Source organism: Chiloscyllium plagiosum, chromosome 1 (genome assembly GCF_004010195.1).
Source record: "Chiloscyllium plagiosum isolate BGI_BamShark_2017 chromosome 1, ASM401019v2, whole genome shotgun sequence".
In the NCBI taxonomy this organism is placed as follows: Eukaryota; Metazoa; Chordata; class Chondrichthyes; order Orectolobiformes; family Hemiscylliidae; genus Chiloscyllium; species Chiloscyllium plagiosum.
Window position 1 is genome coordinate 32747649 of NC_057710.1, and position 23145 is coordinate 32770793.

At 41.3% G+C, this 23145-nt stretch overlaps 1 protein-coding gene across 1 annotated transcript in view; it reads right to left on the reverse strand.

Moving 5' to 3' along the window:
* The window catches only part of smad7 (SMAD family member 7), a 42562-nt gene extending 19622 nt beyond the window's left edge, over positions 1–22940 (reverse strand). Inside the window, exons 1-3 of the mRNA XM_043718074.1 lie at positions 21638–22940; positions 20361–20414; positions 14041–14115 (exon numbers count right to left, since the gene is read on the reverse strand). Coding sequence (XP_043574009.1) covers positions 14041–14115; positions 20361–20414; positions 21638–22277 — 769 coding nt within the window. The 5' untranslated portion in view covers positions 22278–22940. The remainder of the gene's footprint in view (positions 1–14040; positions 14116–20360; positions 20415–21637) is intronic.
* Positions 22941–23145: the final 205 nt, after the last annotated feature.

The window sequence follows — 23145 nt, forward strand, 5'->3', positions numbered from 1 at the left end:
AGAAAGCCAAGGGGGTCACCCTATCAACTGCTACAGCAACAGGACTTCTGTTGGCTACAAGTTCAGCACAACGCTAAAAAATGTCCTTGCTTGTCACATGCCTCACTTGACCTTTCTGCCACTTGGCAATGGCCTGTGGTCAAGGAAGACAGAAGGGTAGACATGCCCTCTCACAATCTGAGTTAATAATAAAAAAAATGTTTTGTAAGAATACTGCATTTCCTTGGCAAGTTCCAGACAAGTTGGCAGCAATATCCAGAACAAACAATAAGATAGCAAACTGTGCCTGCAGTGACTGCTTAAAGGGGACATGTTAAGCTAACAAATATCCCATAACACTAAACATTGTGAAATGCTGATGTATGTGCACTTTCTGATGTCTATCAAATCATTCACTGCTGCTACAGATTTACTGGTCACTTCCAGAAAAAGTTGGATTTTCTTCTGGCCTGCTCCATCTCTGCTGTTGTAATATTGTTGGAAGCGGGATTGTGGATGAAGAGAGAGAGAGAGAGAGAGAGAGAGAGAGAGAGAGAGAGGGGGGGGGGAGAAATAATGGTGGGAGGGGTCCACTGGGCATGCAGTTGCAATGGGGACAGCTCTGAGGAAGCTCCAGCCCAATTTAAGCAAAGCTCCCCTGACACGCGATGACATGAATTGTTCTCTAATGCTCATAAATCCAGCACACAGTACTGCCCACTCAAACTGCTGCTGGGGAATGTTACAGTCTCTGAAGAAACCAATAAGGATTTAAAGCAAAATTTGAGCTTTCAGTTATGAGCTGAAAGAGGGACACACAGCAAGATTTCACATTCTGAAATTCTTCCTGTAGCAAATGAGTAAACGATAGGAATATGATGAACCAAACACTATTATCTTTTCGTAGGCAACTGATACTGGAAGCTAACTAACAGGATTTGTCACCATTCAATTTTAATGACAATCAGAACCCCAGTTTTTACCTTATTTGGTCTTGTAAACATTCACTTCTCCTGGAACCAATTAAAAAGTGTTTTGCATTTCCAAAGGGTTTTACTTCTGTTCATTTTTTCTTTCCCAATAATATCTATCATTGTAAGAGCTTTCTAGGGATTCTCTCTTAGTTTCAGTTAACTGAGGCTTTCAACCTTGTTTTAGCTCCTCACAAATTTGGTTTTTAAACTGAGCGTTAGCTTCCCTTTGCACTGTGAATGATACAGTTAGTGTTTTCTCTGCTTATGGTGCAGCTCCACTTAACATTTATTTTTGCTCTCTCTCTCCCAAATGGCTACAGATCACACAAAATCAGAACATTGCAACTGCCCTTCTATCTATGATACCTCTGGGTTTATAAGGAAATCTATAATCAGATCTCAAAATGGCTTCCTCTATCCCCTCTTCCCCATGGCAATAGAAAACACACCAGCCATGAATTCAAGTAGAAATGTCAATCAACTGTCACTAATCCCCACAGATTTAGAAACAGAGGGACAGATTCCAGGTCAACAATTGATAATACTATTTGAGTTTTAGGTAGACCAACTGTCATCATCCGAAGATATTAACAGTTTACATCTTTATTTCAATAATACAACATGACTCTCCCTTTAATGTGTAATAATCAAACCAATGAGGTTTACAAACAAGCAAACACTAGCTTAGGTCACATGAATTGTCACTTAACCTACACTTAATATTCTTGGTCTAATGATCATTTAAACTGAAAGTGTATTAGTACTAGCCTTCTTAACATGTAGAAATATCAGTTAACTCATCTCTTCGGGGACAGGTTGTGAGGTTACTACTGTTTTTAGTAGCTTTGTGCCAGTGAGATGGAAAAGCAGTAGTGATCCTCATCATTGTTGTATTGACCAGTCCTGGAAATGTGTACGTATAGGGTGAGGACAGGACCTTGCTCATTTGTCTTGTCCTTCAATCCTCTTCCATTCATGTCATAGCTCAGGCAGGAAGAATGACCTCTTCTCTGAGGTACAAGTAGCCTGCTGGCATCCATGAAAGGAAGCTCCCAAATTAACATTGAAAAGTGAGGAGGAAGTCAGAAAATCAAATCATTTAGGCCATGATGTGAAACTTCTAAACAATGCATTTCTCTTTTAATTTCACGGGAATCCAGCCATTGCAAAACCTATTGATTCCTACGATATAAATAGGATTTCAAGGGTCGGAGATAGGCGAAGGTTTGATTCGAAAAGTCTCCCAGGCCGCAGCTGAGAGTTCAATCTCAACTCAAACACTGCCTCTGGATAGGTTATGGAATTGAACACTAGTTACAGCAGCATTCTGTGGTTCTTGTGAGGTGGATTTGGTGGGATTGCGGGGGAATGAATGGTGTTTGAAAAAAAGCAACAAGGCTTGCCCACACAAAGGTGACTCTAAGCTGGAGCAAGGAGGAGGTATATCTTACTCCCCCTTTAAAAAGTAGGTATCGAGGCTATGTTAATTTATGGGAAAAATCTATAGTGTGAACTATTTTTCAATTTACGTATTTTTCTTGAAACATGAGCCTTTTTTGGGCCTCTTCAAATGTCAGACCCCTGCCCTCCTTACCACATCCTGCTGCTGCAAAGAGAGTACAAAAAAGTCCCACCCTGTCTGTAGTAGATGGGAACTAGGGTGGGAGGGGCAGGAGAGGAGGGGATGTGGGTGCGGGGCTTTTCAGGGGTGGTGGGGGGAAACGTTAAAGACTAATAACTACAGGCAGACAGTGCCAAATCCTAGTCTCCACACTTTACTAGCCGACTGCATTTTTGTTCTAGTCATGTGATGTGATGTGTGAGAGGCTAGTTGCAAGGCTCTCCCAGTCTGGCAGACAGCCTAGAGAGCAATAAAGGCATTTCATAGCTGAGTTAACCCTTCAGTAACTTCATTCAGTCTCCTTTCTGTTAAGCATTGAACCTAACACCAATAAAAATAAGCATATAGTCAAAAGGACTAAATTCACAGCAAATGGAGGGGCACGGTTTTTTATACATTTAAAGCTAAGCTCTCTTTTACCATGTTCTTTCAGAAGATACTCAAACCCATATATTTACTTCTCTAATGCCCCATGCATTTTAGTATCACACAGCAAGTCTATAAAGTCAGCCCACATTGCATCTATTTAAACCATAGCAGAGGGGCGATACAGGGTCTTGAGACATAGTCCCTTTACCTGACAAGTACAATACAAATGAACTATTGCAGATTTATATTATGATTGTGTCTTGTCTCTACTTTCCCTCCCCCAGCCCCAGCAGAACCCAGTTGATTGAAGTGTTTGTGAGGGAAACTTCCAGTTACTTGCACCCAATCTGCAGTATTCACCCATCAAGTCTTCTCTTTCAACTTTTTATACATTTATTCAAATGGTACAGGTGTCGCTGGCTACGCCAACATTTAGAGCCTTTGCCTGATTCCATTTGAGGAAATGGAATCTTCTTGAACTGTTACAGTTCATTTGCTGTAGCTACGCCAGATACAGCAACAGTGACAGTGAAGTAAAAATAATGTAGTTGCAAGTGAGAATGTTGAATTTCTTGGAAAGAAATTTGTTGGTGGTGGTATCTTCTACTCATGAACGTCTAGGTGGTATGGTAGAGATGGGTTTATGACAGAGATGCTGGTCCATGCATCCTTGGTGAATTGTTGCAGTGCATCTTGTAGATGATATACATTGCAGCTACTGAGCATCACTGGTGAAGGGAAAGAATGTTAAATGTGGTCAGTGGGGTACCAGAGGGGAATTACTTGCTACAGGAATCCCAGGTTCTGACCTACTCTTGTAAACACAAGAGTGTTTATACGGCTGATCCAGTTCTGTTTCTGATAAATACAGTGGAAACTCGATTATCCGATCAAGATGGGCGGGCACTATTTCGTTCAGATAATCGATTAAATATCTTTCCACTGGGGCTTGGAGTTTTTAAAGTCTACTCCCCGTTCAGGAGACTGCAGCAGCACACAGGGCGCAAGCCCCCGCCCCCAACCCCGTGCAACACTGTCTCCCGCCCCAACCCCCTTCAAATGACCCCAACACTGCTCTGCTCCCCCGCCCCCCAGCACAAAGCACCAGCCTCTACCCCCTCTCCGGGGCATTTGTTGCCTTTGTGGGGTAAGTCTCCAAATAGCACACAGATACAGCCACACACACAACATTTTACTGCAAATTTTTGACAGGTTCCATCCTTGCCTTGCACAGGACAATGTTGGAGGGATTATTCCTGGGAAGCGGTGGGGGGGGGGTTGGGGAGACACGGAGTTAGGGTACACCCCCTGTAGATCTCCAGGGAAAGTGTGGGGAGAGAGAGAAAGGGCGAACAGACAGGTCATTTGGAGACGGTGCCTGTGTAATCACTGTAAACAAAAGACGCAATGACTGTTGGAAACACCTCTTTGATGTAATGTTTCTATCAGGAGATCTCCTTCGGATAGTCCGATTTTTGGATAATTGGTATTCGGATAATCGAGGTTCCCCTGTAGTAATTCCCAGAATGTTGACGATTGGGGGAATTTTGCAATAATTGATGTCATTGTAGTCAATGGGCAGAAAGATCTGGGTGTCCTAATGAATGTCTAACAAATGGTTAGTATGCAGGTGTGGTAGGAATTTTAAAAGTTGTAATTTATCATATATTTTGAGAGGAACTGAATACAAAAGTAGACGGTTATGCTTTAGTTATACAGGCCATTGGTGCGACAACATCTGCAATGTTGTGTCCAGTAATAGTCTCCTTCAGGAAATATATAAATACATTGAAAGCAATTCAGAGAAGGTTTACCAGACCGATACATGGAATGAACAGCTTTTGTTATATGGAAAATTTGGGCAGCTCAGGCTTGTATTTGGAGGAGCTTGGAATCGGATTATGGCTGATCCAATTGTAATCTCCAGTCCCCATACCCTGAGGGATATGGTGAATATTGAAAGGATATATTTTCCTCATGAGAGAATCTGGAAATCAGAGATCACTTATTTAAAACAGAGATGAGGTGACATTTTCTGTCAGAGGGTCATAAGTTTTTGGAACTATCATCCTGAAATGGTGGAAGCAGAGTCCTTGAATAGTTTTAAGGGTTGGTAAACAAGGATGAAAGGTTATGAGGGGTAGGCAGGAGTGTGGACTGGAGATTAGAGTTGGATCGGCCACGATCCTGTTGAAAGGTGGAGATGTCTTGAGGGGCCAAATGGCCCATTCGTGCTCCTTGTTTGCAAGTTTGATAACAGTTAAATTTTTTCTTATCAGTGATGGTCATTGCCTGGCATCTATCTGGCCCAAATGTTACTTGCCAGCCTGGATTTTGTCCGGCTCTTGTTACATTTGAACATGGACTGCTTCAGAATCAGGTGAGTTCCTAATGGTGCTGAACTCTGCAGTCATCAATATATATCCCCACTTCTGACCTTATTGAGGGTAGAAGGAAGGTCTTGATGAAGCAGCTGAAGATGGTTGGGCCTAGGACACTATCCTGAGAACCTCTTGACCTCCAACGGCCAAAACTGTCTCCCTATATGTCAGGGTTGACTCCAACTGCTAGAGTTTTCATCTTTATTCCCACTGATTCCAGCTTTTTTGGGGGCTCCTTGATGCCATGTGTCAAGGGCAGTCGCACTCACTCTTTCTCAGGTTTAGCTCAATTACCTATTTTTGGATCCATGCTGTAATGAGGCCAGGAACGAGTGGGCCTGGCAAACTGAATGTCAGTGAGAAGATTGTTGTTCAGTAAGTGCTGTTTGTTGGCTTTGTTGATGACAGAGTCACAGGGATGTACAGCATGGAAACAGATCCTTTGGTCCAACTTGTCCATGCCGACCAGATATCCTAACCTAATCTAGTCCCATTTGCCAACACTTGGCCACATCCCTCTAAACCCTTCCTATTCATATACCCATCCAGATGCCTTTTGTACGTTGTAATTGTATCGGCTCCACCACTTCCTCTGGCAGCTCATTCCATACACTCACCACCCTCTGAAAAAATTGCCCTTTAGGTCTCTTTTAAATCTTTCCCCTCTCACTCCAAATTTATGCCCTTTGGTTCTGTACTCCTCCAACCCAGGGAACAATCTTGTCTACATCCTATCCATGCCCCTCACGATTTAATAAACCTCTATAAGGTCACTCCTCAGCCTCCGACGCTCCAGGGAAAAAGTCCCAGCCTATTCAACCTCTCCCTGTAGCTCAGACTCTCCAACCCTGGCAACATCCTTGTAAACCTTTTCTGAACCCTTTCAAGTTTCATAACATCCTTCCTATAGGAGGGAGACCAGAATTGCATGCAATATTCCAAAAGTGGCCTAACCAATGTCCTGTAGAGCTGAGCTGCAACATGACCTCCCAGCTCCTATACTCAATGCTCTGACCAATAAAGGAAAGCATACCAAACGCCTTCTTCACTATCCTCTCTACCTGAGACTCCATCTTCCATTACTTTGCTGATGGTTGAAAGTAGACTGATGAGATGGTAATTGACCAGGTTGCATTTGTTCTGTTTTTTTGGCTGAACTGGAACAGCTTGGATAGAATGCAGCTCATTCTGAAGTATGCTTTTAGTGCTATTGTCAGAATGTGTCAAAGCCCATGACATTCGCAGTACCCAGTATCTTCAGTCATTTCTTGATATCACATGGAGTGAATCAAAGGCTGAAGAGATTTTGAGGATGACAAGATCATCCACTTGATAAGGTTAATCCAAGATGGATACAAATGCCTTATCATTAGCACTAATGTGCTGTGTTCCCCCTTCATTGAAGATGCGGAGATTTGTGGAGACTCTCTCATGTAAGATTTTTAACTGTGCAAACACACAAGGAAAGCTGGGGTACATATCATAATATCTTGCTATTTAATAAATTGGATTGTACAAACGATGGAAATATATATCGAACTAAATTTTACATAACTTGCTAAAATATTTTAAAAAATAAAGCCAACAAAAGGTGTTGTGCTTGCATTCCTTTTCTTAAACAGTGTTAAATAGTCTTCAAAGTCTCTTCAGTGTTCTACCTAGACTCAAATTCTAACACAGGACTTGGGGAGTAAACCATTCAATTCAAGTCTTCCAAGCCTGTTCTGCCAGTCAGTAAGACCATTGCTGAAATGGTTGTGATCTCAACTCCACTTTCCTGTCTGCACCTGATAACACAAAAATCTTATAAACATGAAAGGGGAATTAAAGGTCATTGTTGTGCTTCCAGGAGGAGCCAGTTCTTCATCAACGCTCTGGGGATTAAGCTCAAGTGGTCAGCTTTATTCTTCCTGTGGATTCCAGAGAGACCTGAGTCAGTCCCCGGCTCCAGTCTCCAGACCTTCCTCCTGTCCTGAACTGAGCTTCATTCATTACTCTAGCTGACAAGTTTGACAGGAAGAAACAGACATACAGAGAGAAGGAGCAAGGGTGGGGTGGTTGGGGAGATGGTGGAGGAGAGAGGAAAGATAGTTGCAGAGGAAAAAAAAGAGTTAAAGAGGTACTGGTGAAGATGGGAGGTTGAAGCTCTAAGGATATGGCAAGAGACAGAGTTTAGGCTGGAAAAGACTAAGATAAGAGAAGTTACAAACAGAGAGAGAGAGAGAGAGAGAGAGAGAGAGAGAGAGAGAGAGGAAACCAGAGTTAAAGATAAAAGGAGAGACCGGTACACAGACAAGTTCAGAACAACAAAAAATGTGCAGAGACAGAGTGGGAGATCAACAATTACTGAGATGGTGAAAACAGATTTGCATTTGCCCTTTCACAATAACCAAAAAATGCTTGGATATGCCAGGTTAACAAAGTATCTCTGAAAGGCACAATGTTGTAATGTAGGAGACACGAGAGCCAATTAGCACACAGAAAAGCAGCATATGATATTATTGAATGGTCTGTTTATTTGTGTGATGATATCTAAAAGATAAAAAAAATTATCAGAACACAGGACTCCCAGCCCATGGATTGGCGAAATGAAGTGGAACTTAGTACATCTCATTAATTGGTCAGTTGTTTGGACAAGTCAGGAATCACTCCTAGCCCAGTCTCCAATCTGTGCTCAGGGAGCATGCTGAATAAGCATTTTGTAAAGGAAAATACTGAGACACTTCCCTCCCAGTTTGCATAAACAAGTCTGAAAAAGAGACATGAATATGGAAAGAAACCCAGAAGTTGAGACAAAGCTGGAGACAGAAAATTTAAACTTTCCAATTCAACTTATAAAATATTTCAGGCAGAAAATAACTCATAAGGGCTACAATGTGCAGATTTTTTAGCAGAGCTGCGCAAATCCCTTTGATGACTTTAAAGGGTTCCTAGCACCTTCCATAGACAAGTGGAATTTTATATCACACCCAAGTAAAACTTCGGGTTGTTATCTCTCAGCTCACATCAATGTTTTAAATCGGTTTGAGTGTGTCCTGAGAATCAGAGAGAGGTGACTGAAAACAGAGAATTTCAGAACAAGATCTTGGCCTGACCAATGGATTGGTCACTTGAATTTGATTGTGTGTGCGTGTGTAAGTGTGTGAAATTTGAGAGAAAAAGGGACTCGAGACAAAAACAAAAGGAACTAAAAGAAAAAGGGTGGAATAAATGCTGATAGCTCACTGAGGAAAACATGTTGGCTGATTTGCTGCAAGTTAAATCACAGCTTTAATTCTTAGAATACGTTAATATATTTCACTGTAAGACAAGAAGTTATATTTCATTCTGAACTAGGAATGGAGGGAAGTTGAGACAAACAGAACAGGCATCACTGCACTTTTGATTGATATCTGATAACACGTGTGTGTGCATGCACACTACAGCTCACCGTCAAAAGTCATACAACAAAATACAGGACAGCAAATAGCAGCCACTAAACCTTCCCTATCAACACCTTCAGGGAGGAAGCGAGCAAGGTGAGGGTGGGGGAGGGGAGAAGGAGGTACTGTGGAGAGAAGCAGGAAGCAATAGATTGAACATATCACCCACTCGCTTCCTGCTCTTTGAAAGCAGTAGATGGGAAAAAAAAGTGTTTTTCAAGAGTTCGCTCCAGCGACAACAAACTGTAAAATTGATTAAAAACATTTTTATTTTCAAAAAAAAAAAGCAGCCTTCCTTTGTGGTTTTTAACTTTCAAAAGAATCTAGCTATGAGTAGCAAGAAAGCTAAGCACAATCCACACCACCCTGCGGTCTCTGCTGGCACAGTCTAAGGGAAACAGATCCAGCAAGTCTCCTACTCCACAAACAGCATGCACAACATTTAACAAATACTGGAGCATCAAAGGCAGGAAGACCCTTAACAAACTGAGTGGTCTTATATATTCACAGACAAGACATGAATTTTAACAAAATCAAGTCTGGGTGGATTCAGGCAGACTTATAAAAGCCATGCATGTTTCAGTAACTGAAGGGATGGGAGAAGGAAACAATAATTTGTTTTTAATTAATATTCCATTTTGTTAATTTAAAAAAAATCGATAGTCATCAACATTCAAAAAATTCATCCATTCAACACATTTGCAGGTCTGAGTCAATCACCATTAATTCTTTATTCCCTGTTTTTCTTTGTTTCTACGTTACATGTCACAAGAATTTCAAAAGCTGTAAAGTGCATCTGGAGGTTGTGGAAGGTGCTACATAAATGAAAGTCTTTCTTTCTTTCCCTATTTGGCAAAAATATTTCTCTCCCTCTGTCTACTCTTCCACCTGTGTTGAGTTGGTGATAGTTGCGTTCCAAATTGTCTTGGTATCTCTGTGCAAGAGAGAGAGGTGAAATTCAGCAATGTTCCCAATCCTACTCATGATACAGCAACCTAAACAGAATGTATACAGGCTGCTTGCTCCCATTCATAAATAAAGTCTGCACACTTGTAACCCATGAAGCTTCATGTCCTAGTGATGGCCCAATCCACCTTTATTGCGCAGGCTGAGATAACTCATTGCTAAGGGTGTTTTATCAAAAGGTGTCACCCTGTCTCATTTTCACTCCGACTACAGGAAGGTGCTAGGGTCTGAGGAACTGTCTTCCGCTGTGTGAGTTAGTACCTTTGAAAGAACACAAAAAGATGGGTAGCCTTTGTAATAGATGCTGCCTATACTCATTTATGAACAGTGTCACTATTGTGCACTCACCTCATTAAAGTGGCCATATCCCAACAAGACAATCATGTCTTCTTGTCAGATGCAAGAGTGAGAGGTGAATTAGAGGCCTATAACAACTGGCCTGTGTATTGGTGCTGTGTTCCATTAGACACTGTGGAGCCAGATTTTTTTGCATTAAGCTAACCAGCATTACAAACGTACAGCCATCCATTTTTACAAAACCACGTTGTTATGAAATAAACATCTGCACATCTATCACTGACTCAACATAGCAGCACTCTCTCCATGTGGCCAATGTAGTGGCAAGCAGAAAATTATGGAGTCTTGTTAAACTCGTGCCTCCACAGCTGGCATCTGTATGCAGCAGGTAAAAGAAAGGATAGGTGTTGACCTTCTAGTTAGGGAAAGGAGGCTTGAGGTTAGGCTAAAATCTAACAGTGGGCATTATCCTCTGGTCAGTCTCTCATTTTCCTACAGTATCTCACCAGGTCTAAAAGAAAAATCAGTCCATTGTGTCCATGATATCAGCATTTCATCAATAGTCTTGGGACTAGGAGACATTCGTATTAAGGTGAAGTCACAATGGAACCTTATCCACACACCCAAATGAAATTCCACCTTCTTAAACCACCCATTATTAGTCACTGGGCCTACATGGGCAAGATAGTTCATATTGCAATAGGATATTGCTGGCACACTGATGGGCTGAATGGTTTCTTTCTGTGGTGTAACTATAAACATATTGCTGCATGAGGCTTATCACCTTATCAAGCTCTTTTGAATAACAGAAGTGCACCCAAAACTTCTCCCACTCAGACTTCACTGGTTTGTTTTTGTCTCTGAAATCAGGAATCATTGTTGTTTTAAACTGAAGTTATAACTAATTATGCTGATCTACTTGGGCTCAGTGTGACAAATTTTAAGGATTAAGACCTGATTAACAAGGTGTGCTAATTTTGTTTTCAAATATCAAGTCACAGAGGGACCAATCTCAAGTGAAGTGTTGATAAAATGTCTATTCTGACTCCTGGCATATGCATTCGCCATTACTAACTCAATTTCAATCTCCCTGTTGATACAGATTGCCCTCTCTGAATAGACATACAGCATATGGCCCAGTCTCTATTTCAGTGCCAGGGTTATTGTGATTATTGGTGCCAATCTGCTGTTTACAAATCTTGCAGGATGGTGAAATCAGTGCTCTTAAAAGCTAAACTGTCCATTCATTCAGTGACACTCGATTAATTGCAGCAACAAGATCTGCAATTATCAGCAATTCACCTTAACGCTGTACAGCCCAAAATAACCAGTCCAGACACAATTTACGTACCACAAAACATCATCCTCATTTCAACTGAATGAAGCACTGAAGATTCTGCATGCCCACTTCCACAAACTCCAACAAATGTGACACAGTTCTTCTGAATCAGTGCTATCCTGCACAGGTTAATGGCTGTAAGTGGGGCTGATTGTTACTTTGAGTTCCAACAACTTCCTATAACGTAGCACCACAGTCTAAAATTAACTTGTTGGATCCTGACCAGAATGTTAGTCACTGAAATGTCAACTCGTAACACTTTATTTGAGAGAGAGAGAGAGAGAGAAAGACGTGGGGTAGGGTGAAAAATCACTGGCTTGGGGGAGTTTCATCTGTGTGTCTTCATACATTTCCTATTGTCAGATGTTTCATTTGGTTTCAGACTTTTAAAAATCTTCCCACATACCAACAATTAGTCAAACACTTGGTGAGAGATTCAACTAAGACTCGCAAAGGAGATACACCATTGACCAAGTCTGTTGATGCATTAGCATAATGTAAACAGAGGACAAGAGCTAATTCTGCACCCCCACATCCACCTCTGTCATACCCCCACCATAATTCACCACATGATATATTGCAATCATTGGAATGTAGAAATAAGAAAGATTTCATGAAGAACTGTTCCTTTAAAATCTGAGGGATTTAGTCTCCACTGACACACTTCGTCGCTTGCATCTGATATAAAGCCAGCTCTAACTTTCACAAACAACCTTCGAGAAATGTTTTTCTACCAGTCAAAGCCACCTTACATAAATCCATAGACTCAACTTCACTTCTCAAGAGCCCAAACACATAAGTATAGTCTGAATGAGACGTAAAGCTCTGCAGAAAACGCAGATATTGCCTCAGGCCTGTAATGCTTGTGGATTTGCAATTTAATATCAGCTGCTGCTATAATGATACAGTTGCAGATTACAAAAATTTGAAGGATGAAACTAACAAATCAATTTAGCTTTCTTTCAGCAGCACAGGTCAGTGAAGGGAGCGGTCATTTTGTCTGTCCAAGCCATTGTCTTACTGATTTTGTCCCATTCGATATCACAAGATGACACCATTGTAAATTAGCATCAGGAAAGCATAAACCCTTACACCCTCCCAGCAAAACTGCTTCTCAGACTGTGGATCCCTTCCAAATTGCTAAGGACAACATACCACATGCAAAGCAGGATCTTTCTGTAACTATAGTGGATGAAGCAATAGAATATCTTAACACAGTTTAGAGTACCACCCTATAATATAATGTCTAGAATATAAATATGCCTATCTACAATACCACACTGAAAACATAATAATATGCTGCACACTTCGAATACCAAGTTTCACTGTGCAGTTTCAATACCACAATCTCTAGAATACTGCAGTATAATATACATTTGGGATACTATACAGCATTGTGCATCTGGAATCACATAGCATACTACACACCCAGAATAATCAAACCATATTTTGATACTGATCCATGAAGCAACGTCCTTTCCTCTCAATGTGTGTAGTGCAGGTTGGTGCTGTCTGGAAGTTATTTGGCAGAACAGCTTGGCCACTCAGTAAAAAGAACCAGCCTGAGTTTCATTGCATTGATATAAATGGAATGAAAACTATACAGGCAATCAGCTCTGCCAGAACACAGACAATGAAGACATTCACTCTGATTTCAAACTGTCTTACTCCTCAACAATAAAAGGTGGAATTTAATGAGGCCATTAAAAATGGGAATCATGGTGGGTCAGATAACTTAACCTCAGCTTTCCAACAGTGGGTTATGTTTAAGGGATTAAGATTTTTCAGCAACGATGCTCAAGACACACAGCAACCAGTGGTCAGAACCTAGTTTCCTTGCATTTTTACGTCATGAATAACAATGCAACAGTAGTAGATTCACCAACTTTAAGAGCATTTAAATGGTCATTGGACAGGCATATGAACAAAATGGGAATGATGTAGGTTAGATGGGCTTCAGATTGATTTTACAGGCTGGCGCAACATAAAGGGGAGGGACGGAGGGCCTGTACTGCTCTATGTAATGTTTTATGTTTCTATAATTACAATCATTAAAACACGGTTCTTCCAAATCAAAATAAGCCTTCAAGATTAATCAGCAACATACAGGAAACTTGCACCACTTGGTTTTCAACTGGTTAAAAAGGTAGTGTGCATCAAACATACGGGTTTATTGGAACCATAAGGGAGCAGTTATCGTTGCTGAACACTGAGGGAAAGAGGAGGGGAACAGGGAAATGGTCATGGAGCTGGACTTGTCAGGAGTGGCACAAACATTGGTGACCAGGGTAGACTGGACGTCAGGTGCAGGCATGATGGATCCCAGGAGATGATGAAGAGTTAAGGGGAAATGATGAGGGTGAAAAATTGTGACCTACACAAGAGAGATGAGGAGGGCTCCCAGATTACCGCTCCATTCTACTGAAGCACTGCAGTTACCCAGAGGAGGGTGCAAACACTTTCTGACCACCTGTGATCATCTGTGGCCCACATGGCAGCTTCCTGACCTTCAATATTATCATTAAATCCACCCACTCAATTTGCTGCACACTTCCACTGACATGACCCGCACCTCACTGATTAAATTCCACCTAAAGTCGTTAACAAAACTACATTTTTAAAAACATTGTGACAGTTCCATTTCAGCACTTAAGAGTCATTAACTTGTCGAGAATACAACAGTGTCTCTTACCTGAAAGCCCCCCAGGGGCCATATAATGAGTTCCCCCAGTTTCAGTTGAGGGAGGCACAGAATCTGGTGAGTCTGCTATAAGAAATAAAAAAGGAAAAGCATTTATTGAAATATTTCAGGATATATTTTTCTGACACCATTTGAATCACTAAACACAAACATCACATCTAATTACTTTCTCTCTATAGCTAAAAAAGTTATTGACAGTCACTGACAACAGATTCACATATAAAGGATAGGTTCATGAAAGAAACAGTTTGGAGCGATATGGGTCAAGTGCAGGCCAGTGGGACTAGTTTAGTTTGGGAACGTGGTCAGTGTGGCTTAGTTGGACCAAAGGGGCTGTTTCCATGCTGTAAAGCTCTTGATTCTCTGACTGCGAATGGACTTGGGAAACTTGCTCACTTAAGGACATTGGGATTTAAAAATACCAACTTCCTTTGTTCCTGTCTTCGCCAGGAACAAAATCCCATGACAATTCCTGTAGGAGTCTAACTGCCAGTTTATTGCTCCATTCTTCTGACTCATTGTCTGATTCAGGAACTCAGTAGATAAGCAATCGGAAAGTGACATAGGGTGTGCAGCAGACAGTCACAGAGTTACAGTTGCATAGTTTATTAGGGAGATTGTGGAAAGGGAAACATAATGTGCAGTGAACCTAACACAAAAATCTATCCAGTTCTCAGAGGGTTAACCTTCATTTTCCTGTTCCAACAGCATTTTTGACTAAGCTGATGAAAGCCATCTCCTAAGAAGATTCAGCCTTGTTTTCATGCCACAGTTCCACATTAAGAGCCGAACAGCGAGGGAGCAATGTGGATCCATTTTCTTTGGCTCTTCTCCAAGCTATCTCCATTTCCCAGCCAGCCACACTGAAATACCTCAAATACTAAAACCTAGAGGCTTTGAGAAGCCCAACCCCTGATAAAGATTAGGCACAATTACAAAGTGTCTCTCTCTTTAAACTCTCTTGCTTCAGAATAGGACTTTCAAATGAATCTGTAGCGAATCTGTTCAGACTTCAACTGAAAAGCCTGTCAACAGATCTGCAAAAAAAGTACCTTTAACCCACATCACTCTCCACCCGCCCTGGCTCCAAATTCCACTGAGCTCATATCACAAGAAATTTTCCAAAGTCAGCCCCTGATATTTTACAGCCAGGGGTATCTCTTAACAAGGATGGGGCCTTTCCATGCTCTAAACAAGGTACACTTTAAAGGATGGTTTGTGTAAAGTAACACATTACCTGAGCCGTTCAGGCAAGCTCTGCTCCTAAGGCAGCCTAGGCCAAACTATTAATGCTCACCAGAGGGGAATTTATTTTCTTCAACACATTGGCCTTCAATTTTTTAAAAATTTGTTTTGTCTCCTTCTCTTTCCCAGAAGCTAACATAGTTGCTGCAGGGTAGAGGTCAAAATGCTGAACTATAACATAACTGTATAAGAGGAGTTCAATAAAACAGCTAGTTGTTTTGAGTCTGACATTTTCATACATTTATAAAGCCACAAGCATATCTGCCACGCTATTCCATCTTAGCGTTATACAATATTGAGCTTAGTTTTCCTCTCCCATCCTAAAGACACGTGTTCAAACTGGGACACACTTCCTCAGGTACCAGAAACCCTCTGGAATGTCCGCCTAGTACGTTAGCCCAAATGTTTGAGAGCAGCTGATCTATTTTCTTTGGTGTGGGAAGTGTTGAAATTGTAGACAATACCTGAGCATGTTGTCACCCAATATATTGCACACATGCAAGAGTGACAAAGAGGAGCCCTCCCTGACCTAGGGGCATCGACATCAGCCGGAACACCTCCGACACCAAGTCTGATAACAGTGAAGGTGGCTTAGTTCCTCACATTCATGTTTTACCTTCCCATTGTTTAGAATCCTTCAAAAATAAATATTACTTCATGCCGTGAGCAAATTAAGTTCTAAGTGCCCAAGTGTTGTACAACAACACAGCCTTCCTTGGGATTGGAGCTCAGCCACACTGACTGGTCACACTGGCTGGCAGAGGACATGGAACAAAAAACAAAACTTATGTTGCCAATGTCGATTGTTTGACTAATTACATGCTTATTTATGGCCCACACGTTGAAATTTGACTTTTTAAAAAATAAAAACACGTCGCTAAAGTTGACAAGCAGGTACACAGAAATGGGATTTAAACTTATATTTGTTTTCACTCCCACCCAGAAGGAAAGCCTTTCTGTAGCTTCCAAATACTAAACTCGGCATTACTTCCTCGAAAGTTATTGGGCTTTCCCTTCCATTAGTGCAGCTTCAGATTGTGGCTTTCTGTTTACATACATAATGTTAACCTTTATGTCAACACCTCACAGGAAGTTGTTCCACTCAACTAATGGGACACATCAGGTGCAGAAGTTGCTGTATGTCTAATTTACTTGAGGGCCCAAATTGTTTAGCTAAGCCTCCAGTCTGTTCAAGCCGCTGTGTACAGCCTCCACACCACTCCCGCCACACACCCCTCCCACCCCATAGGTTAGATTCTGTGATTGCTGACCAATAAATCATTTTATTTGTTAGTAAATTTGTATATTGTTACCAATTGCTAAATTTCCAAAGTGATATTTTTCCCTCCAGGCAGAAATCTAATTAGTTGCAAGTAGAAACACTCCATAAGAGGGAATGAATGCATATAAAACTTGGATATGCTTGGTTTTATAATGTCCCTTTGCTTCATGCACATCATGGTCCCATATTTGTACCGATCAATAAGAATGCTCCTATCATTCTTCTCTCTGCTCACAAAACATCTACAAGCCTAAGTTACAGTACATTAAATGCCAGAAACTAATGAACCATGTTTATGAATGGAAAGTGGTAAGCCATTTTGCTCCTCCAGCCTGAGTCATATTAACTTTGCTACTTGCCAAAGATCCATTGCCTTTAAAGCCCTTCAACTGGGATTGCAATGATGATACTAAAGACTCGGTCTCTCCTACTTGGGTTTGGGAGAGATAAAAAAGAAAAGAATCAACAAAACCTCCTGCTGCATCGCGCTGCTGAAAATGATGCGCGTAGGTATTAGATGTGACCCATATATTAGGCTCAGCTATAATGTCCCTATAGTCAAATAACTTACTAACACTTTCTAAGTTCACAAATGAAATAGGTACATTATTTAGCAATGCAGGTGCTTTGTACCAGAGTTCGATAGATGATGATAATACTTTAAAGCCTACTGAATCATTAATAAAATCAAAATCAATTTAAAAGATTTTAAAATTTCTTCCCTCCTTAAATCAAAAGTTTGTTGATAATCCAGCAGGATTTTCACACAGAAATCAATTTTGAACTATTACTTCTTCAAATCCCAGGGTAAATACCCAGTACAGATGTCACACAGTCCAGGCATAATCCCTCAATGGACTGCCAGGTCCTCAGCTCACTTAAGAAAATAAAAATATATGAACAAACATTACAATTTACACAATTTCATATGCTCCTGTCACATGCAAAGAACTTGAACATGAAAGGTCAGTAGCAATTTGTAGCAGTTTTGATTTTCTGCCCATAGGCGTGAAATTCCTCAGGTCAATAAGAACTTTATTGCAAGTCACCTTAAGAGCTGGAGAAAATTGGACTGGGAAGTTAGCTTTGTTTCCAACAGTACAAGCATGTAGTCAATTCTCATGGAATTACACACCAACCCATCCAGAGTGTTTAGAAGGTGGGTGTAAAGAGAAAAAAGGCATACTTTATAGGTCTGTGGCTGCAATGCACTTCATTGGAAAAGGAATCATGCATCAATGATGCTGTATAAATTCTCACATTGATACAGCACATTCAATCTCAGGAAATCTCAGACCAGTTTATAATGAAATCTCAATAATACAAACATTGTTGTTACATAGAAAATATGACGTGTACAGCAAGAACCCACAAAAAGAAATAAAATCAAGTTCAGATAATCTATTTCAGTGGTGACAATCAAGGATTAAATATTGGCCATGACATGGTGAACTCCCTTATTCATTGAAATAACCCTATGGTATACTGTCTCATGTAATGATGGTATACCCAATAATGCAGTACTCCCTCAGCACTGCACCGAACTGTCTATCTGGATCTTTGTGCTCAAGTCTCTCGAGTCAAACTTAAACCCACAATGTCTGTCTCCAACATGAAAATACTACACTGCTAACTTAAAACAAATTTCTCTGTCTAAAATATATGGTGACCATTTCCACAGATACTCTTCTCAGCTCACCTTACACAAAGCCAATTTTCCTACCTCTTTTTCTGAAGGTTTACTTTAGACATCTTCTAATGTTCAAATCACATAAACAATTAGAATACATTGCCACACTCTACTCAGTGCTATATGACAACAGGACTTGCACTGCATGAAGTCCCATCTCTAACGGAAGAAACTTGTGTAAAGGAATTGCACTGACAATGCAATGTTCCATTCAACATGAAAGTCTACTGAGTAGACATTATGCTTTTCATGTCATGGTAACAGTTGGGAGCTGGGTATGGTTGAAGATGTGGTCAATTCCACATACACACAAATAGCTAGGCAAATATGAAGTGTGAGTCATACAGCCTTTCCTGAATAGGTATTCTATTTGCATGCACCATAAAGAATGGCTTCAAGTGGCATTAACAGGTCACACCCAAGGGATACTGTCCAACTCTTGGAGATCATAAAGAAGAATGGTCTCTTTGAGATGGAAACATCAGGATTGCATCTCCAATAGTTCTCTAGACTCATCTATTTACACCAGTCCATCCTGTATGAGTTTCAACATTTTTATGTTTATGCTACTGAAGATTGCATGTGAGTTAATGATCCCATTGTAGTCCCAGGTGACTGAGCTGGAACTCACATGAGCTAGACCACTGAGTCCACACCTAAGCCTCTTGTAAGCGCAATTATATATGAACTGCAAGGTATTCGCTAAAAGACAAAAATTAAAGTGCACTGACTTGTGTGTGGTACTGAGTCATGTAGAAGTGGTTTTCAATCATGATCCCCGAAATATTGAGCTACTTTATGCAAATTGATATCATAGTGAGACCATGCAATTGCCCCCAGCGGTTATGAGCTAGTTGGAGTGAGGGGGCAACAAGGCACAATTCCTACTATTTACCATTCAACCAATACAATGATGATCTGGTCATTACTACATGATCAGCATGGGAGCTTGGTGTGTACAACATGATCAGCATGGGAGCTTGGTGTGTACAACATGATCAGCATGGGAGCTTGGTGTGTAATCTTTGAGGAGAAAGTGAGGTCTGCAGATGCTGGAGATCAGAGCTGAAAATGTGTTGCTGGAAAAGCGCAGCAGGTCAGGCAGCATCCAGGGAACAGGAGAATCGACGTTTCGGATTCCTGAAGAAGGGCTTATGCCCGAAACGTCGATTCTCTTGTTCGCTGGATGCTGCCTGACCTGCTGCGCTTTTCCAGCAACACATTTTCAGCTTGGTGTGTACTACATGATCAGCATGGGAGCTTGGTGTTTGCAAATCAGCTGTCAAACTTCCTGCATTGCAACAGTAACTACACACAACCACTGGTTGTAGAATGCTCTGAGCTTACAAAGAGAATTTTCTTTCCTTTAATCATTTTTTCAATTGATTTCTATTGGAAAGTGAGAGAAATGGGTGTAAGAGGTTAATACCAAGTTGATCAGTCACAGGATTCTCCCCAACAAATAGATGGCTAACCATCAATGTTTTAACCTCCGAAAAAACATTATACCATATGGGAAAAAACCCTGTAAAGTGACAAGTAGGCAGCTATGGGGCAAAACCCAAGAATTTGGTAATAACTTTTTCACTGGCTCCAGAACCTCTAATAAACTCAATGCATCAAAATTTCCATCTGTTCAGATAAACAACAATTTCATAGCAATTTGTGTGAAAACTCTACATGTTATGTCTTGTCTTGGGCTGTATATGGAGGTGTATTTATTACTCTATGGTACACTGTGAAAATTCTAACATTCACCATAAAAGTGAGAAACCAGCCCAAATTTCCCCTGGAGGATCGAGTTTCTAGCTATGCCCCAGATTAGTTCTGAATCATGCTCCTTTCCTAATAAAAGCTGCTATCAACTTTCCAGTGTTCAAGATTTCACTCATTGTTAATACTTTTCAAAATGTAATAAATCAAATATTTTAGAACTTACAATAAAACACAACTTTTCTCCTCTACACACACACACATAGTAAAATCTTTTAAGCAGATGGGGAGGTGGGGTGGGACGTTTTAAGGAAATCGTTTTCAATTTACATACAAAAACATCTGGATTACTATGAGAAATAACGCGAAAACACCACTTACCAGGCTGCTTGAATGAGTCCATTGGAAATCTAGAATAAGGAGGCGGGGGTGACTCTGGAAACATAAAAAGAGAGAAAAAAAAGTCAAAGCCATGAGAAAAGAGATAGAAATTGATGATAACGCTGGTAGGAGAGCCAGCATTCTTTCGCAAACTATTTGTCTTAGCTCTGGGGGCTGGAGGCAGCGTAGCGAAGGCGGCGATTGCCTTGATAGTTAACAGTCACATAAACAAAAGAGTCAGCCTGGCGCCAGTCTCACTGATATGCAACTTGTGTGTCTAATCGCCCCTCCTTGGCTCACGTAAACCACTTCTGCTCTGGAAATTACACTGAATCAGTCTGGCTGAAGATCTGACCGCGCCATCTAACTGGAAAATCACCCATTTACCGCGGCGACAAGCCTTCTAGACAAACTTAAAACAAAACTTTTAGTTATTTGATTGATACATCTGACAGGTTTTATAGGGCATTTAAAACAACTTGCCTCCTGCTCCCTTGTAAGAGCAATGTGAACTTAAACAACAAGCTTTTCATGTTCAAGCAATTCCCAGAAATACTTCAACGCAATCACTTTTTTAAAAAAAAACTCAATTTATCACCCCCCCCCCGCCCCGCCTCCGTTGTCGATCTAACTCAAGTTTCACTTTACATCATAATCCTGAATGAGAATCTATGCAAATAGAGAATTGATTATTATTAGGCAACACTTTGAATTCGCAACAAATTTACATAATTGAGTAGGGACAATATTGGCCCAGTAATATTTGGATTGATAGGGCAGTTTTAAATCAGCGCATGTTCTTTTTTAATAACTCTGACCCTGAATTAGTATGGAATAAAATTCAGTTGTAAACCGGATCGCTCGGAGTTAATACTAATCCGGGATCAATCTCAGATGTTAGCAGAACGTTGTGACATGACCCCAGTTTTTCATTTTAAAAAGCGATTTGTCCATGAAATAGCACTATGAAACTTCCAGATCAAATCTACTCTGGTGAGTGTTTATTTTAAATGTTAGATTCACAGAGTTCTTATAAAAGGGACACCTTTCAGGATGTGAATAAAGCGGCGGCTGGTTAAAATTTGCAGAACTTCAGTTGGGATCCCAATTACTGTAAACTGTGGTGGGATTTTTTTTAACAACAAATGGAGGCGCCGAGGTGGCCCCCAGTTGGACTGGAACAGCCACAAGGAAAGTCCCGCAACTCGGTTTTCCTCTTAAAGGCATACTTTTCAGTAACAGAAAAGGTGCATTCAGATAATTAAGAAAGACCTTACCGAGTTCACACAGTCTGCTAAAGTGGTGCGGGTTGCAACAGACGGAATCCGGGTTATTCGTTCCGTACGATTGACAGCAATAAAGTCTCTTCAGTTCTGAAGAGTTCCTCAGGTCAGCCCAGCGGAAGACTTTACATATCAGTACCGGCAAGGAGTAAGTTTGTTTGCTTAGTTTGGGCTCAATCATCTTGGGTAAAAGGAGGCATCCAGTGCGGGCTCCTCCTTTACTCTCCACAGATCGCAGCAATAATTCCAACTGTTTCTCTTTTAGCTTCTTCAGCAGCGAGTGCGTGAGGGCTTTCAGTTCGGGGTCCGAGGTACTCGCTTTGGATGCTTTCGCCCCGCAACATCCCCCGGCACCGCTGCCACTGCCTCCGTCACCTCCACCCCCTCCTCTTCCCCCTCCTCGGCTTGCATCGCCCTCTTTATCCGTCTGGCCGTCTGCTTCTCCCAATGCACGGCTTCGCCAAAGTCGCCGCACCAGACCCGATCGTTTCGTCCTGAACATACGAGACGAAGATCCGCCAGAGAGAAATCCGCTAAAACCCAGCCAGGTACAGAAAAAACATATCCGCAAAACATGAATCCAGCCTGTCCTCGATGGCAACGACACAGTAACAGCCGCACAAATCTGTAGCATACGCCAGCCCCTTATCTTTAGGCAGGTTAAAAAATAAAAGATCCTGTTAAATTGGTTTTAACAATACTACAATTAAATACAGGAGGATGGGTCACAGATACAATCATGCATTGTAACCCACCGGCATAAAGTAGGGAAAATGTAGCCAAGAATATGTATCCATTAAAATGTAACCCAAGCGGTCGCTTGTTGTTCCTTCCTTGGCTTTTGGGGAGCCACAGTTTAATCCAAGCCCTTAATCCGGCGGTTCTGATGATTGTCGAGATCGCTCTCTTCCTTCGTTTTCCCTTCTTCCTTTCGGCGGTTATAGATACACATGCAATGTCTCTAATCCGTTCCAGTCTCCTCTCTTTCTTTCTCTTTGGTTTGACTTGACGTGCGTATGCTTGTCTGTCTCTCCTTCCCAGTTGCCTTTCACTAACTTAGTGCCTCCCTCCAACAATAATTTAAAACACAACACAGCGGCCTTTAAAGGGAGGGGTGAGGAAAAGAAAATTAAAAAAAAAATAAGACCGAGAAAGTTGTCTCCGTTTACAGCTCTGCTTGTGGATTTCCTGAGTGTTGCGGACTCCGGGCTGAAACTGACACAAGGCTTGAAATTTACAAGCTCTTGCCTTTGGCTGCGCATTGGCGCGGTCGATCACGTGTGTGTCTAGACACTTTGTCGCGGCCCCCGGTTTAAAGTGATTGTTACGCAAACAAGCGATCACGTTACAAACAGCCCCTTTTACTTAGAAACCTCCAAATCTCCCCCCTGTAACATACAAACTACAGGCAACATTCAGCAGGCAACAATGCACTATCAATTTTCTGTTTTTTTTTGGCGGGGGGGGGGGGAATGGGGGTTGCAGAGAAAATCAATCGGGAA